Genomic DNA, 19,575 nt, shown 5'->3' on the forward strand with positions numbered 1-19,575 from the left:
TTGTATGCATACATGGTAGGTTCGATACTGGCTGGGGGGAATTTATTTGTGGTATTTACAGCTCTACACGACACTTGGCTTGTTCGATTATATGTTGAGTATAGTCGGATTTAAGACACTAGTGTGACCTGTGTTATCATAGCTAAGGTTCCCCTCACTGGTCACTGGAGTCTACAAATAACGCCTCCTCATTGTGTTGTGATACGATGACGGCTATAAATCTTAGTAGTCCTGTTGTACAGATGTCAACAAAAAAATAAAAAATATAAAAAATATAAAAATAAAAAAATCGATGTCTATCACATGACAATAGGACTACTTTTGCAGATTTTTTGCATTTTTTAATAATTTGACCTCGTTTAATATTATTAGTTCTATAATTAATTTATTATTTGATATTTTCAAGTGAGAACAACACAGATATGTTTTATATGCTTATCTACACTACATATTAAAAGTTTACCCCCCGCTTCATATTTTTCATTTAAGTATAACTTTGTTGCTATTTATGTTAGAATGTTCATTTTTACATTAAACATTTTTGATTTTAATTCTTTATAAGTCCCTCTCTTAATGTCATAGTGTAAAATCGTTTTCAAAGATTTTTGGATTTTTCAAAAAATATTTTAATTATTATTGCATTTAGATTTTTAGAAAAATATTTAAATTATTATTGCAATTAGATTTTCTGATCTTTTTGCACATTGTTTTCTTTGTGATCTTTTATTGATATATTATGAGCTGCGCCATGATTGGTACATATATACTACTCACATAATATAAGATCATTAAAAATATATGAAGATCATATTAATGCGGACAACATTCTTTTGCGATCTCAACTAATGTTTTTCCAAGAAACCGGTTCAAAATCAACAGACACATATAACATTAAGAACCATATTGAATGCTGCATAATAGACAGTATACATGCAAATGCCAAGAGTGGTTCAATTTGTTTTGTTGGAGAATCCAGTGGCGTTATTTATTTTACATTTTCGGTGTTGCAATTTTTTTTAAAAGATCATGTATATGATCATGTATACAGTCGTCACCGGCTTTTGGGTGGTTATGACATTTTTATCTTTACGGACTCAATTCAAAGAAAAGATAATAAGGTGGACTCAATTCAAAATCACCAAGATTATATACGGCTCGGCGGCGGGCGATAAAAAAAAGTTACGTTTTTAAAAAATTTTAAAATATGTGAGTCTTTAATATTTAATAATCTTCACATGGTCACAGGGGAATGACACTGTGTGAATGGACATCGAAATTGGCCAAATCGGGTAACTCATTGAACACCACAGGCGGCTAGGCGAACGCCTCCGAGGCCCCGACCAGTATTTTTCAAGAAATAAATGAAATTATTTACCAACATTTAGCTACTATATATATAGCCTAGCGTTTGGATCCATTAAATAATTTCATAATAATAATATAATATACATTTTATTATTTTAATGATACTAAAATCATAATAGCTTATTCCGTGGTAATAATAATATATCTAATTATATTATAATTTTGGAATCTATGATTATATTCAAATACGTACTGTGATGTTTGATCGATATTATATTACTATATATTATATATATATATCCATCCATTTTATGTGATAAATATCTATAAGACGTTTTTAAATTATTTTTTTGAGATTTGATATTTTTGAGAGGTACTTTGAATAATTTGCCTCCTGGGCCTTTTAGATCCCAGGCCGACACTGGCAGTAACTAAACGTTTCCGTAACTCTGGTGAACAAACGTATACCACAGGTTGGTGTAGGTGAATACAGGTAGTTTCCGTGCATTTTTCGGTGGTTTAAACTTCGGATCACAATCCACAGGACGTAAACAAGTACCCACAGACTACGTGCAAGAATTCGTTCAGCAGTGTCTCCCAAACGCCTACAATTTCTGTGATATTATTAATGGTTGTATTTGAAAAAGTATATTCAAATACATATTGCATTGTATGATATTTGATATTTTTTTTCCCTCGCAATCCTCGCGTCATAATTCATAAGAGTATAATATTTTTATGGTTATCACGTCTATATTATATTATCGGCGTTCGTAGAGCATACAACCTGCCGCGCACCCAATGGTGATGGCTATCAGCTGTAGTTTCATTTACAAACCGTTTTCAAAGACGCGACCTTATCAATTGACCGCGGTTTTAGCCGTTACGTTATCATTAGCTTATGAGTCGGCGTCTCGCCATACAGCCATGGGATAAACAAAATTACCAATTATTATTGGTCGTTCAAAAAAATATATGATGCACATCATCACAATGGCGCCTCGCTGTTCGTAATTCACTACTTCACTCGCTGGTCGTCTGGTCGTCACTCGTCTGCGTACTAGTATTTTACCATAACCTGAACATTTTTTGGTGGTTAATTTCCTCTAAGATACTTTAGTTGTTTCGGTATAGTGTTATTGATATTTTCTTTAAACTATTGATTCATTGGTTTTATTTCTTATAGGTACTGATTTCAATATCATTGAAGATCATGGAGAGGCATATGAATGTTCATGAAGTCTGCCGCATCTGTCTTCGTGAGGTGCCCCTCGTTGATATTCTAAAGCTTGGAGCGAAAACTTCTATGTGGTTGAGCGATATCAATTCATACTTCAAGGTCCAAGTAAGTACATTTAACTTTTAATTGTTGGTATGTTTTGTATATACCTTCCATGGTACACCTTGATCTCTTCACATACTTTTATTATAAGAAAAATAGGTCCCGTTGTACTTATGGTTATCTCAACAATCTATACGATACATGGTAAAACTCAAATGCTTCATTGTGACTATCACAGGTTAACACTGCGTTATATTATTTTAAGATGGTTTTGTAATGTTCAAGACAAAACAATATTCAATAAAACTTCGGTAAGAATGTAATCCTAGTAACACAGACAATTTATTTAATCCCAACCACATAATTAGTGTGAACCCCATAAAGTCAATAACTCTGTCAAGACAGAAAAATTGGACGGCTCCAAGCGATCCGTCTTAGCAAAGTGTTACTGTTAATAGGTCTGCCTAACAAAATTTAATGTTTAGGTATATACTTAACCATCCGGGCAAACCAATTCCCTGCAACAAACACACATAGGTTACCTGCTTACTTTTTTTACAGGGTTTTAATTCTGAAATAGGTACTATGGCCCATATGGAAAAGTCACAGCAATTTTCTCAAATTTTTGTTGGGAAAATTTACTAATATTATTTTGTCTTGTAGAATAAAGATAAACAATTTTCTTAAATTAATATAACACTGTTAACCAGTGGTAGACTATAACTGTGGTTTAGTATTGTAGATAATATATAAGTACTGAAAAATATATATCGTTTTCGTAATCCAACCTTGATGACTTAAGATCTATATTGAATTATAATTTAATTTAAAACAATCATAATAAATAAAAGAGTAATCATATTAAATTTAAATTGGAAAAATTGTAAAGTAAGTATTAAACTTACTTATATTGAGATAAATAATATCAATAATTTCAACAAAAAAATTAAACTTTTAATTAAATTATTTTCAACTTCTTTTAATAGGTATGCACATATTTTTTTTTTTTTATTATAAGCTGTCATAGAAATTAAACATTATTAAATATATACTATTTAATTTAATCTTAATTTAAACTTCAGTTATACAATTTCATTATAGTTGTCGTGAGGTGAAGAAATTAGTAGGCATAATATTCTAGAAGTTATGCTATTTAGTGTCATAAACCTCAGACATTATTTTACGAGTATGAAAATATATTTAATAATTGGCACAAATATACCGAATTAATACTTGTCTTATTATATAAAAATAGCAAGGCTGGGCAAGTAATGATTTTTTTTTTTACTCAGTTAAATTAAATTAATATGCACTAATAACAAAAAGTTAAAAGTTAATTTAACTGTAGGTTAACTCAGTTAAGCTTAAAAGTTAATCACACTTTTTGTAAACTTTTTATTAAGTTCAAAATAAGTTAAATTTTTTACACAGCGCTAGCATACTTTTAATTTTTTTCCGACTCAAAACTAAATCATAGGTTGCAGTGTTAAAACTTTATACAGTATTTCCATATAAGTTAAATTTGAACGGTATGAATTTTTAACTTTTAACATTTCACGGTAAATATTTTTTGACATAAAAATAAAATAGTCTGAAATAGTGAAATATAATTAAATTAAAAACAAAATAAATTAAGTTTACAGTTAAGTTAATGAAAAGCCAAAGTAACTAGTTAAGTTAAAAAGTTTAAATTAAATTAACTTTTTAACTTAACTTTAACTTTTTAACTTGTTAATGCCCAGCCTTGAAAAATAGTATACTCACAAATAATTCAAATACAAATTCACCAATAGCAAAAGTTGCTAATTTTTATATATTTGTTTATTAACTATTATATGTTGATTTTACATGAGATGGCTCAAGGCTCAAGGCCTATCTAGTAGTTTTGATTAAATGTATGCCTATTCCTCTATTATACATTTGTACCAATATGCGGTCTACCACCATTTTGTGAACTACCTAACTATAAAATATATGAGTATAGGTAGTATACGGTAAACCAATGTTTTTTTTTTATATATAGCTGGGCTATCTACATCATTATGTAATTAAATTTGTAACAACTTGAAACAAATGTCTGTCTTACATGGCAATTTATTGGACTATTCAATAAAAATGTGCAAATTCAATAAGTCCAGAGTCCTAATTATGATTATTGTAGGAAGAGGTGGCTTGGAAGATAGGTGCCTATGTAGACTGGGAAAAATTTTATAGGTAGGATACATACAGACCGCTGTATACTTACATACCCAAAATAATGAACTTAACTTCAATTCATTTTTTTAAGATTCTTCAATTCAAATTATTTATTTTATTCTGTTTTTATCGGGTATTTATTTAATTACAATATATTATTTATAGTAGTTAACCTTGATATATTGTGATAAGTTATGGCAGATAATATCCAATGCATGGTAGCACATTATCGTTTCAAAAATTACAAGGCACGAGCCGCCTCTGATTGTAGGTATTATTCATTATTTTAAACCACATTATAGTCGTTGCCGTTTTTGAATGGACTCTAATCTGAAACCTATTAATTTATGGTTACTTAGTCTAAAATCTAATGTGACACCATTGACTCAAATGTCAATGTTTTTTACTTTGGCTTTTAGAATGTGTTTAATTACTAATTTGATAAATAATATTGTACATTATGTAATAATATTAATTTTATATATTTAGTTAACAGTTGACGATGATAAATCTATATGCTTATGCAGGAGATGTATGGGCAAAATCAAGACCTGGCGCAAACACGTGGAACGTGCCGGACGCTGCCAATATATTGTAGATTATCTCGATACAGTGGTATGTAGACCAATTTTTATAAGTCTGTTTATATTAATGTTAACCCTTTCACTACTCCAGATGTACCATTATGTTCCTGTATTTTTTAATTTTGCCATTTTCAGTAACCATACAATTTTAAGAAACCCTTTCTCAAATTATTTTAAACTTAAATAATTAAATCATATACCTAGATCTAGAAATTGAAATTAAAAAAATGAAAAAGGTTAATTATAATAAGATGGTATTTCTTACATATTTCATTAGATCAACATTGATATATTTTGGATAAGGCAATGAGTGACTGTTCTTTGACATAAAAATATGTTATACCATTTTAACTTTTTTGAGTATAATAATTAATAAATAAATAAAATTAACAGTTTGATATATTATGTCACAACATCCTTAGGCCTATTCACCCATTGGTGCAAACACTAATGACTTATCTGAAATATAAACACTAAATCTAATATACAGGTCGATTCATTTATCATTCAACGATCATTATTTCAAGAAATATAAATGTTTTTTAAAATATTATTTTACATAGTGTCAAGTCATTTACTAACCAACGTTTTTAATAAAAAATTATATTTTCAAATGTTTTTTATCCTTATAATTTTTTAAGTTTTTTCTTTTTTGAGTGGTAACATAGAGTTTTGATTTCATATTACAAAGCAGAATATTTGTCTAAGTATTTCGAAACATAAAAATTTAATTTAGGATGAGTAGTTTATGAGTTATAAGTATTTAAAGTTTTGATGAGCGGAGTAGTTGACAAACATTTTGTGGGGTAACTCCGCTCATCAAAACTTTAAATACTTATAACTCATAAACTACTTGCCCTAAATTCGATTTTTATGTTTTGAAATACTTAGACATATATTCTGCTTTGGAATATGAAATTAAAAACTATGTTATCATTCAAAAAAGAAAAAAATTTGAAAAAAATTTTTTTAATAAAAACGTTTTGTAAACGACTTGAAACTATGGAAAATAATATTTTCAAAAATATTTACACTTCTTGAAATAATGAATTTTTAATGATAAAAGAATCATCCTGTATATAACTTGTATAAATCTAAATTAGTATAACTTATAAGTTACAGTTAATGTGTTTTTTTAGCTATTTTACTGACTCATTATAATATGTATTGTTATTTTTTTATTTAGTACCAGAATCAGATAGTGGGAGGAAGAATAAAAAAAGAAGACGATGAAAAATAAATTGAAAATGAAGACAATATCGTAATAAAAATGTTTCTTCAATAAAATATATTTTACTTAATTGAAAACTTTGTGGTTCATTTAGTTATAATATGATTAAAGTACTTTGGAGTTTTTGCATACCAAACATTAAACTATAGAATAGTTATTTATTTAGCATAAACAATATCGAAGACTTTAAGAATATTTTATTAAATTAGTTATTTATTATTTTAAAATGAAACATGAGTTATTTTAGAATTAATTCATAATTTATTTTATAACATCAACTAAGTTAGATCTTACAATTTAGATTGTTACAAAATAGTATTTATTTATTTATTTAAATCAATAGTTAAGCATACTAGTTAATTTAATGAAAGTATATTATATAACAGCTTAGATTGAATTTCGGTTTACTTAATAGTTTATTAGTTCATGAAGAAAATTGAAACATATATCTTAGTTATTATTATACAGTTAGACCTGTAGTCTCAGGGCTATTAAAAATGTCCGTTATAGTCAGGCTTTAGTATTTTTTTCGTCAAGCTTGTATACATATTTGTTTAATGAAAAATTGTTGATAGTAAATATTAGTACATATTTCATATGTATAAGTACACACATACAATCGTTGCCAGATAAATTGAGGCGGGGTGCGATAACGGAAAACCAGTGGCTCTCCGTATTTGATTATTATTACCGAAAATACATCAACAAACCAACAATTGTCACAAAAATTATTTTACGATATTAATTTAAAATCAAATATTCTGATAATAATCTTTTATTTAAGAACAAAAATTAGAAATTGTAAAATAATATAAATAATATAATAATAATAATAATAATAATAATAAATAAAAATGTTTGCACTGAGCCGGGTTCGAACTGGTTAGGTTTTCTACACTTACTGAAAAGCGCCGCCGCCGCTGTCTCAATTTATCTGGCATCGACTGTACATCAATGATCAATTAAACATTAAAACATAATAATAAATATATCGGAGTATGTAATTAGTCGTAACCCACCATGCCTTGACTGTCAAGGCTTGAATATATGCAATCGCAAGCAGCATTGTCATGTTTAGTATTTGTACATATGCATGCAATTATATTTAAGTTAAACTAACATTATATTCTGTTATCAAAGTATCGGAAGCAGTAGCGTATCTAGGATTTTTTCATGGAGGGAGGGGATATAAATTTTTAATAGACATTCAGTGTACACATATTATATTCATATTATTATATACATGTATTGTGTCTCAGGGGGACCATATCCCCCCTAGATACACCAATGTCAGAGAGAAATATTACTGTCTGTGTCTGTACTAGAAAGGGGTTGTTATAGACAGGTAGAAATACATTTAAATACCTATAATTTTGTCCCCAAGTCAGGTATTACTGTAGTACTTATAATAATAACTAGCATTGCTGAGTGCTGAATTGCATTGTATATTAAAATATATAACAACTATATTTATCATAGTTATATAATTGTATGTAAAATATTAAACCTTTGAATAGGTACTTCACTTTTAAATTCTGAGCTGAGTGATGAATGCATTGTTTATACAATGTTTTTTGTCTATAAATCTTTTTCTTAATAGAGAAGAATCATTGTAGTCAATTTTTAACATCAGTCATCAAGCATCGAGAAAAACAAAAATTTTCATTCAAAACCAAGTTTTTGTACAAATAATATAACAGTAGGCATTTTTTTTTTCATGATACAATTTTCAAAACATTTTGACTGTTTGAGCTATTTATGGAAGTACCATGTAAGACATTTTTATTTTTATTATATTTATTTTTTCAATTATTGTCGCTAAGAAATCATTCACTCAGTTATAAAACTTAAAATTAATTTAATATTGAGTTCAAGTTGTTGTCACTGTATATCAAAAAAAAGCTGAGCGTAAATCCACAATAATATTTAAGTAGAGATTTATGTTAGAATTTTAATGGGGTTTGTCAAAATCATGAAAATTTGTTAATTATTTTTCTTTTTATATCTAAGATTTGAAGAAAAAATCAAGAAGCCTCAATAGTTTCTCTTTCTTTAACAAAAAAAAAATATGTTTACCGGAAATTCAAATATGAGCTAATCTTTAAAATGAAATCATTTTTGTTAAGGTAGTAATGATAGTGCCACACTTTTTATTTCAGATAACTGGAAATAAAAGCACTTATATTTTAATTGATTCAGTTCAATTTTAAAGCAAATAGTTATATTATAGATTGTTTTAACTTTTAAATATTTTTTAAGCAATTTTCATACTTAAAACGCACTGAATTGATCTAAAGGTCCATGTATTAGTACAAAGTTGGGCTAGTATAATAGTACTATGTAAAAGTATAAAATGTTCAAATAAGTGTTTCTTTAATCTGTCCTTTAAAGCTATAATTCCTGTACAGAGAAATAAAGTACGACATTTGGTTACTTTCTAATAATCCAATTCATCAAGAGATCTGTGAAGTATATTAAATCATGAAGGCAAGTATGTTTATAAACTAATTAATGCAAAAGATACCTTTTGATTATTATTATTAAAAACTGTACAGATTTTTCCCTTTAACCCAACATTTTAAAAACCTCTTGACTACCCCTAAACAAACAATATGTATACATGTAAATATTTAATCTATAACTTATGATGAGGTGATGTCAATAGATGATAGCCTACCTATATGATATTCATCAGCTTGTTCTAAGCGTATTGATTGATTTATAATAGTGCATTAATTTCATCCAAACACGTTCTAATGTTTGTAAATAAACCTACAGTTAAACAAAAGTTACAACTATCATATCTGTTGTAGTCTTTCACATTTAAAATAAAAGCTTTTGCCGGGGGATCAAAAACAACTTGTGAAATATAACAAAAAATGTTTTATCATGTACCTACTTAAATAGGCACCATTTGATAAAATTGTATTTATTTAAAATATAAAAAATTCTAGAAAATGTTTAATACAATTTGGTTTTTTTTCATTTAGCATGACAAACACCAACTGATAAGACCCAGAGCAAAACTATTTTGTACAATTTTGCCTTTTGGAATATTTTAAAATAAATTTAAATTAGCCAGGAACTTTTTCTGATAGACAAACCATCAATGTTTAAACCTAACTGAACTATACGAAAAAAATTTAAATAGGTAAAATACTCGAGTAGTATATGTGATAACACAAACTATGTAGGTACCCATACATATATATGTACTGCGATCCATAATTATTATATTATGATTTTTTGCAGTTTTTAATAATGTTTGAACATCTTTAGGCCGTTCAAATCTTATATGTCTTAATAATATTTATAATAGTTTATAGACAAAGGTATATAAAACATAATATTTAATAATTACTTTTTGTGGTTTTTCTTCTAATCTTAAATTATTTGTTATACCTCGGTTATTAGTACATAGTTAGGATTATTTGGTACCAACATTTACCAATATAATAACAAGTTATCTGTGTTATTTGAGATTTCATTAAAATTTGAGATACCATGCCGGAACTTCCATTTGTGCTGAAAAGTTGAAAGTCCATTGATATTGTTAAAAATAATAGTATTTTATAGTTTTTCTTTTATATGCTAGAGCTAGGATTATATTTATAACGTTTGAGTAAATTGAACACTTTTTAGATTCTATAATTCTTTTAGGTTCATTTAAACATAGGTATTGTATATTGATTTCCCCCTTTTCATCAGAAATAAAATCAAAATACACATATAAATTGTTGATCTTCTCTTGTAAATATTATTGTATATAAACAGTGTATTATTTTTGTATAATTTAGTAGGAAAAAACTAACAATTATTAATTTAGTCAGTTAATATTTCAATTTTCAATTTCATTAGAACATAAAACCGGTTTATTTCACATAAAATTAGTTAATCTAAGTCACGAAAGTATTTCTTAATAATTAAGAAAGTTTGTTTATTATAGTGATGCGGTCCTGTGAGGAGTCGTGAGGATGAGGTGGTGCGGGGTCTACTGACCACGTGAACAAAAAAAAACAAAAAAATAAATAACGAAACAACGAGTGTTGTTTATTTTGTAGCGTAAATACGAAAGAGAACTAAAAAAAAAAACAATAGGCAACGGAGAACAAAACTCTACGCAAACTCAGTAAAAAAAAAAAACAACGGTGATGGGTGGTGCCACGATCTCAGGCAACAGGTTGAACGTGTCGTATCGGTCGTCGGAAAACTAGTGACATTACAATCCGGTTCACCCAACGGCCGGCCGACGGTTCACAGCGCGGGTGTCGCGCGCCGGCGTCGTCCGTCGTCGATTGGCGGTTTGTTTGAGAAGCGTTGCGCGGCTTTCCGCGTAAAAGGCTATTTGAATTCAAACAGCTATTACGCGGGACCGCGTCAATAGATACCTACCACATACTTAATTACTTTATTTAACCTACCATGCATAAACAATTGTACCTAACTAAAGATAAAACATATTTCATGAAAAATTCTTCAAATAATTTTGTATTTAAAAACTACCATAAAATAAATTATTTTTATTAATTGTCAAACAAAAATCTATTTTTAATGTTATGTATAAACGAATTATGATTTTTATTCTCGTGTGGAACCCATTGAGTACATAGGCATTTGTGTGGAAAGGACAGAGTGGGCAGCTCCTATTCCTGTGAGCTCAATATTTTTCTCCAAATTAAGTATATAAATTGCTGCAAATATAAGGCTGAATTAAGGTATACAATTTTCGGTACTTGTTTGTTATCGCCCCGCCAGTACACCGTATAAAATTTATCGCCCCGCCACTCTTGTTTGTTATCGCCCCTCCAGTACATCGCATAAAATTTATCGCTATTGCCGATCGTTTGTGATCTATTTTAGAAAATGAGTAAACTACATTTTATCATTTTTATGATATAGGATATTAGTTCTTTGCTGGCTTTCGTTTACTATTTAATTTACTTATTACCTACTATAATGAAAAATTCGATTTATACGTTAAAATGAATTTTACTAAATTACTTACAATTGTTTCAAACAGTGATACTGGAATTAGCTTTTTACAACAACATAATATAATCAAAGTTAGTGAAGTGTGTGAAAATGACCATATAATGTCCATCAAGGGATCGCGATGGCGATGTCAGAAAAGAAGTTGCCGAAAGGAAAAAGGTTTGAGAATTAATAATTGGCTAACTGGTTCTAGACTACCAATACACACAATTGTCCATTTCATATACTACTGGGCCCGAGAAATGTCTTCAGTAACATTTTGTAAACGTGAACTAAATATGGGACAAAATGCTGTGGTTGATTGGAGTAATTATCTACGTGAGGTATGTGTATGGAAGCTTGAAAATAATCAAAATAAAGAAATTGGTGGTCCCGGTCTTTTTGTTGAAATAGATGAAAGTTTATTTGTGCGTAGAAAAAATAATGCTGGGCGTATTCTGCCACAGCAATGGATTTTTGGTGGAATATGTCGGGACACTAAAGCGTGTTTTATAATCAGTGTACCAGATCGATCGGAGAAAACATTGTTACCTATAATACAAAAATATATAAGACCAGGCTCAATAATTTTGTCAGATTGTTGGAAAGCTTACAATAATTTGCAGCAAGTGGGATTCAAACATAATACTGTAAACCACACCTACAATTTTGTCGATCCGGACACAGGGGCTCACACCCAACATATTGAGAGGTTGTGGGGTTCTGCTAAATGGGGCAATAAAAAGCGTCGTGGAACTAACAGAAATTTTCTAGAATCATATTTGGCAGAGTTTATGTGGAGAACACGTCTCGGAGAACAAGACGCATTTGAAACTATCCTCAAAGATATTTCCGAATTCTGGCCTCCATTATAACTATACATTTTTTAATTTAAACTTTATACTATACATTTATATATTTAAAACTATTAAAATAAAATAAAATAATATTATACATTGAAATATTTTTTTTTATTTATGGAGGGGCTATAACAAACAAGTACCCAATTTTCATATTAATAAATTATCCATAAAAATACCTACAAAATAATTGATTAGAATTATGTTATCAAAAATGCTGCCCCCCGGCCCCTCCATTTCAGCTGTGCAGGCCTATGGTTGGCCTATGGCCTATGGTTGGGAACGATGACTAAAATATTCTTTGATGTTGGTTTCAAAAAACAATGTGTATTTAAGTATAGTTATGTTTCGATATTTCTTAAAAAAGTTATGAATAATCAATTGAGTGATTACCTATTTATTAAGTAAAAATTAATCATATTTATGAATTATGGAGATTGAAAAATATTTAATGCCATTTATACTATTAATAATACCCAATTATATATTATACTATACGAAATAATATAAACGGGCAAATGCGTGGAATGCTTACACCAAAAAAAAAGGAAGACAACAATTTGATATTTAATGCCTGTCTGGTATTCGTGTTGTTCACGGTACAGCGGCTGATGGGCGCATCAGGTAGTGACAGTAAAATGAGAACCACTGACTACTAGCTAGTACTACCCAGCTGGTTGAGGTCCGAGGGTAAAACGGTAGCTCTCCGTCACTTTTCTAGTGAACAAAAAAAAGGTTGAACTGGTTTAAGTGGCATGATTATTCTAGGGTGTAATGCAGAGGGGCGCCCGGGTTTTTGGGCCACTACAGTTTTACATTTATAACAGGTTGACCCGGTGATTGGGCCACTATTTTCAACGATTTTTATATTGTTGCATCCGGTAATTGGGCCACTAAATTAATATGTCAAATATAAATTTCTTAGTACAAATTTAAATTTCCTATGGTCGTTAGAATCTATTCATTTTTACGGCACTTTCGAATACTGAGCAAAGCATTTTTATCAATTATTTCATAATCGTGGTTATTAAGATAATTCATATCGACGGTATTTTGTTAAAAGGACGTTTACCACACAAAATCGAAAAATACGTTTTTGTTATCTAAATGTTCAGAAAATCACGAGCATACTCTGGTAAAACGGCGTATACATCTACTGAAAAATAAGATTGCAATACCGAATACAAGATATGCAGACGCCCTTTTAAAAATTAAAATAATCTACTCAGAACTGTTGAAATGGCTTATACTACACACATCGAAAAATAAAAGTGTTTCTGCTCAAGTATCCCACTCTTGGAAAGCGAGGTTATCAAAATGCAGCCAAATTACGAATTTTTGAAAATAAATAAATAAATAGGTAAATTACAATTTTGTAATTTATGTTTTGTTATGTATGCAGTGTACAAAATAAGTAATTTATTATATATTACATATACAGATTTAAAATAATAGGTAAATAAAGTTGAAGATAAACTCAAATGTTTTGTTAATTTACAATTCTTCTTGAATTTTAATTATGAAAAAAATATAATATTTTTGCTTGAATTTTAGTAGAAGTTAAATTATAAAATACGTTTAGTCACTGGTTTAAAAGTGGTCACTGGTCACAGGCGTAAGCACAGTGCCACAGTGGTAATATAAGTCAATAACATTAAAAAAATGTATTTATTTTGCAGTGTAATGAATAATGATGTATTTACTATTTCCAGTGTACAAATTGCATTAGTCGTAAAATCATAAAAAACATTTGAATGAGTAATTTATTTTTTTTATTTTTTAAACACTTAATTTTTGAATATGTTGATGAAAATATTTTAGTCATGGCTTAAGAAATCCTTCTAGTTTATTCATTTTGTTATGACTTTTGTGTTATTAGTTTCGACGTATTTCAAAAGTATATTAAATTTTCACAAATGAGTAGATAATCGAATTTCAGAATAGGTTTCTTATGTGAGCAAATTTCGGGCGAAATGAGCTGGTCTGAACTCGTCGCTGAACGGTTTGTATTCTGATTCCTGGCCGCCATTCCAGCGGCGGCGACGTCTGTAAATGCAATCGCTGAACTACTGCGACGACGTTTGACGACGACGCACGACAACGGCTGTCTGCGGCGACGATTACGACAATTAGAAATAATTATTTTATTTTATTATAGGCCGAATTCCTAGCGCTCTCTATTGGGAGAAATTACGGCGCAGCGTATTATGTACTGCAGTGAGCTATCTATAGTATTTATAATCAATGATAATATGTATCCAAATTTTTAAACTGTTAAAAAACAGAATAAGAATTTAAATTTGAATATTAGTTTGGTTCATCCTGAAAAGTTGCAAAAAACGTGATACGACCTTTTTTGTTATATTTTCGTTGAAAATTCAAAACATAGGTATTTTCAAAATCACCTAAAACACATATGACTATAATATTAACAAAACTGGGCAGTAACTAGTTAAAAAGTTAAAAGTTACTTTTTTGATAACTTTTAACTTAACTAGTTAAAAAAAATAGAATGTAGAAAATAACTTAGTTAGTAACTACCCTTTTGTGCAATTCCAAGATTTTAACTTCATTATTGTAACTTCTCAATGTGACATCTATATGTTATCGATGAGATGAAAATTCCTTCTGTGGATATCCACAAGACTGTGAAAAATGTCTGACTAATTGTTGTTTTTTTGTTGATCGTTTATAGTAGGTAATGCTGGCTATATACGATACGGTCTACCGGAGAGGTATACCTGCGCAGGCATACCGGACGTCGGTCCTGTCTCCGGTGTACCGGAGAGGTCTTCAGTTTTTTCACGATGGCATCGAACGAGGACGCACTAGCTTTGTTAGCCCTCGCGTTATTTATGAAAAAAAGAAACAAAACCAGTGAAAAGGAAACGAAAATAGTGGTGTAAGGATTGGTTATTGAAAACAGCAACTTATAGTCATGTAAACTTATTAAACGAATTAAAATTTGAACCTGAAGATTTTAAAAACTATCTCAGAATGGACGAAAAAACATACCTTGAATTACTTTCAATGGTGACTCCTATGATAAAAAAAGAAGACACTGTTATGAGAAAAAGTATTTCTGCGCACGAAAGACTATCGGTTACTGTGAGGTTCCTCGCTAACAGCAGAAGTTATGAGGACCTTACATTTTCATCAGTTATTTCACCTCAAGCGCTCGGGAAAATTATTCCTGAAACATGTCAGGCCTTGTATCAAGTTCTAAGAAGAGATTATCTGAAGGTGAGTAACTGACACAATCTTATTTATTTATTATAGTACTTTCTATATTATATGTATATATATGATATTATAATAAAATTATATTAAGAGAATTAACAGAAAAAAATTAAAATAAAAACAAAAACTTAACCTTTGCGTACAAATTTTACCAGCTGAGTAATTAAAACAATCTTATTGATCTATTATAGTACTTTCTATAATATATATATGATATTATAATACAATTATATTAAGAGAATTATCAAAAAATTAAAATAAGAACAAAAGCTTAACTACAAATTATACCGTATCAGGGCTGAAATGATTGATAAATGTCGCTGTAGAACCTGGAATCGATGGAACTACCACTGTTTCATCGTGATAGACTTGAATTGTAGGTCTTTTATTTCAGTTCCCTATATCTAAAGAAGAATGAAAAGACGTAGCAAAGATGGAACTTCCCTCATTGTATTGGTGCAATAGATGGGAAGCACATAGCGATTGTTCCACCAGCTAATAGTGAATCGTTCTATTTTAATTATAAAGGACATTGTGCACGCCAAGAGAGCTGACGAGCACAGTGCCGAAGGACCACTCGATAATATTAATCGAGACGAAAAGTGAGACTATGATTGTCTCAGACCTGCACACTTTCCAACAAATTTCATGTCACCTTGTAATACGTTGGGTAGGCAACCTAATGTACACGACGCCAATGAATAAGAGCGGGAGGTGAGGTGTTGATGGGAAGCAGGATGATAGAGTTTAGTTATTGGGGGGGAGGGGGTCTCTGTGGTCGATTCGGTGTGGTGCAATGACCACAGAGCTCACATGAGTTGGCTAACCCTTAATATTAACTTAAAAAACTACTGAAGGGCTGCAGACGGCGATCCGGACAGCCAGCTCAAAGGAGAGACATCCGTTGGAATTGGATCCTGAAGACCTGGGCGGCCTCCCACACACTGCGGCGAGTGCTGGCGGACTTACGCGGGAGTGGGTGGCAATTGATAAGTTGAGGTGCACAGTGAACGTACACGCCGCCGGATCAGATCAGGGGCGTGCTCACGGGGGGGGGGGGGGGGTGATGAGGGTGTCATATCCCCCCCATGAACTTTTTTTATGCATTTTCTTAAGTTTCTTGCTAGTTTAGCTTTTCTCGAAAAAAGAGGTAATGCATAATTGGTTTTAATTTTTAAGTTGTGTTAATAATTATTATCAAAGATATAAAATATATATTATAGTAGTCAGTAGATACACATCTGTGAGTAATATTACGTTATCAGATACCAATGGACTATTATAACATTAAAACATTTCAGTCCATTATGTTTCGATATCTATGTTATATTGTTATGAACGCGGCGGAACTTCACCACGGACCAAAATAGTTCGTTCCGGGATTCCGTCACAATCTATTGTTATCAATAACCGAGCCATAATAAACTAATAACTGCGGGTCGTAGACTGTTGTAAAGTAGCAGTCGTGCGTTTTGAAATAAAAATTTTCATATTTTTATAATAATTATTATTTATTAATTATTACCATACTATTACAATTATGTCAAAACGTAAAATTATTGATTATTTTTCTAAAAATACAAATCAAGATGATTGTGAACCAACTTCTAGTAAAAATTCAACGAAAACACCAAGTACACTAAATAAAGTAAGTACCCAATACTTAAAATTGATTTACATTTTAAAGTTTAAAAAACTTGGATAAAATGTACCTACTGCATCTGTGTTCCCTTGTGTGGTGGCTGCATTAGAAATAATTACAGAATGGAACGACAGTTCTGCCACTGATGCTGCCATATTATTAAAAGCTATTGATAGTGAATTTTTGATCTCACTTCAAATTACTAAAGTAATTTATTTATTTTAATTTTCTAAAAAATAAAGTTTTAAAGTTATTCTTATAATCTTTTTAACTAAACTTCATTTGTTACAGTTTTTATTTTCCTATGGATTGCCACTATGTAAGCAATTACAATCCAAAAAAATTGACTTAGTAGAAGCAGTTTGCCTTGCCGAGGATATAATTTCAGCACTTAAGAATATTAGGATTAATATTGAACAAGAATTTAATAATATATTCTTAATGGCAGAGGTAATCAAAGTCAATTAATAAATTTTATATTTAATTTTTATCAAACAATTTCTAAACACAATATAATGTAATTTAAGAAATGGCTAAAATTATCAGCTTAAATCTATCGGTGAAAAGAATTACAAAAAGACAAACCAATCGTGCAAATCCTTTTACAGATTCTGATAATAATAAAATATCAGACATAAATGTTGAACATTATTATCGAACTACAATATTTATTCCATATTTGGATTTTTTTATTGCACAATTAGAAGAAAGATTTACTGCACACAAAACAATTTTTAAAGGTTTTTCTTTTTAACTAATATTTAGTACTAATTATAATTTTTACTAATTTATAAATTTAAATAGGATTTGAGACTATTTTTTCAAAAAATCAGTTCTTAAATGCAAGTGAAATTGAATCCTTTAAAAATCTGGCAGAGTTTTATTCACCGCATGTAAATAAAGACAACAGTTTGGCTGAACTGAAAATATGGCGAACAAAGATATTGGACAATTCTGAAGTCATTAAAACTGGCCTAGATGCTCTTCAACTCTGCAGTTCCTCTATTTATACAAATTTGAATAATTTACTAAAAATTTTATGTGTCCTACCCGTTTCAACATCCACCCCAGAAAGAACGTTTTCAACATTAAAGAGGGTGAAGACATACGCTAGAAACTCAATGCTTGAAGTACAATACTCTTTAACTTATTACTTTAACCGACATTCAATATTTACTTGCATTTTATTTTAGGACCGTTTGAATGGATTAACGTTGTTGGCAGTACATAAAGATATTAGCATTACTCCAGATGAAGTCTTGGATGAAATGTCTATGAAGCCAAGAAAACTTGAACTTATACTTTAGGTCTTTAGATCTATACTTTTTTATGTCCGATTATATAAAATAAAATATTTTATAAAATGTTAATTTTGAGTATGTTTAGCTCTATATCTAGTATTATATCATAATATAATATATATCAACCTACTTCTAAAATATCAATACATAAGAACATTTTGTGTATATGACAATAAACAAAACAAGATACAGTTTATCCCCCCCCCATTAGAAAAACCTGAGCACGCCCCTGGATCAGATCACCCACAGATGACAGTATAATAAAATTATATAAGAACTCACGGTGTAAAGTATGGTACGTGGACGTTTATTTTTAATAATAATGGTTCTGCCGTTGCACTAACGGCGTCCGGGCTCGTCGCAAGTATCGCAGTAATAATGTGTTTTTTGGTCACAGCGACCACACAGTACGGTTGTACAAATTTATCACAAAAAAAAAAATAAGAATACTAATAATTATTGGTGTGTATCAAAAGAGTACTAACACCTGACAATAATAATGTAAAGAACGAAAAACACGCTACAATAGCGGAACAAAAAAATATAATAAAAACATTTTCGAACGACGAGACCGAGAGAATATAAAAGTTATGACAACAAGGGCGTTGGCCGCAACAGTTAATAAGAAAAAAACACAAGAAATATTTAGATAATATACATAACAAAGACAATAAATATGATTCTAATAATCAATAATAATAATACACAAAGAATAATAAGTTAGGAGGAAGAGATGAGTGGAAGGTGGACTGACCGATAAGAACTGCAGTCGTGCCGTCGTGCTCATTACCATATCTGACCACTGCTGATAATTTTCAGCGCCAACAGACATCATAGTTTAGTTCTCATGGCAATTGTTAATGCAAAATATCAATTCATGTACATCGATATTGGCATGAATGGTAGAATGTCTGATGGAGGAGTACTACAAAATACTGTTTTTTGAAAAATTAGAAAATTGTG

At 30.0% G+C, this 19,575-nt stretch overlaps 2 protein-coding genes across 2 annotated transcripts; both read left to right on the forward strand.

The window, feature by feature from the left end:
• The first annotated feature begins 2,311 nt into the window (after positions 1 to 2,311).
• Positions 2,312 to 6,629, forward strand: LOC132934189 (uncharacterized). The gene is made up of 4 exons (XM_061000469.1): positions 2,312 to 2,433; positions 2,492 to 2,650; positions 5,273 to 5,398; positions 6,554 to 6,629. Exons 2-4 carry the CDS (start codon positions 2,519 to 2,521, stop codon positions 6,605 to 6,607), a joined length of 312 nt encoding a protein of 103 aa, XP_060856452.1. The 5' UTR covers positions 2,312 to 2,433; positions 2,492 to 2,518; the 3' UTR covers positions 6,608 to 6,629.
• Positions 6,630 to 11,580: 4,951 nt separating this feature from the next.
• On the forward strand, positions 11,581 to 12,444 carry LOC132947740 (uncharacterized). Its single transcript, XM_061017989.1, has one exon. The coding sequence runs from the start codon at positions 11,581 to 11,583 to the stop codon at positions 12,442 to 12,444; it is 864 nt and encodes a 287-aa protein (XP_060873972.1).
• The last annotated feature ends 7,131 nt before the right edge of the window (positions 12,445 to 19,575 follow it).

The sequence above is a fragment of the Metopolophium dirhodum genome, chromosome 1 (genome assembly GCF_019925205.1).
Source record: "Metopolophium dirhodum isolate CAU chromosome 1, ASM1992520v1, whole genome shotgun sequence".
In the NCBI taxonomy this organism is placed as follows: domain Eukaryota; kingdom Metazoa; phylum Arthropoda; class Insecta; order Hemiptera; family Aphididae; genus Metopolophium; species Metopolophium dirhodum.

Excerpts from the sequence above, each read along its gene's own strand:
- LOC132934189 (XM_061000469.1), top strand. The coding sequence starts at position 2,519 with ATGGAGAGGCATATGAATGTTCATGAAGTCTGCCGCATCTGTCTTCGT. Across the intron at positions 2,651-5,272 it reads ATTCATACTTCAAGGTCCAA|TTAACAGTTGACGATGATAA; the intron begins GTAAGTACATTT and ends TTATATATTTAG. Across the intron at positions 5,399-6,553 it reads TAGATTATCTCGATACAGTG|TACCAGAATCAGATAGTGGG; the intron begins GTATGTAGACCA and ends TTTTTTATTTAG.
- LOC132947740 (XM_061017989.1), top strand. The coding sequence starts at position 11,581 with ATGAATTTTACTAAATTACTTACAATTGTTTCAAACAGTGATACTGGA.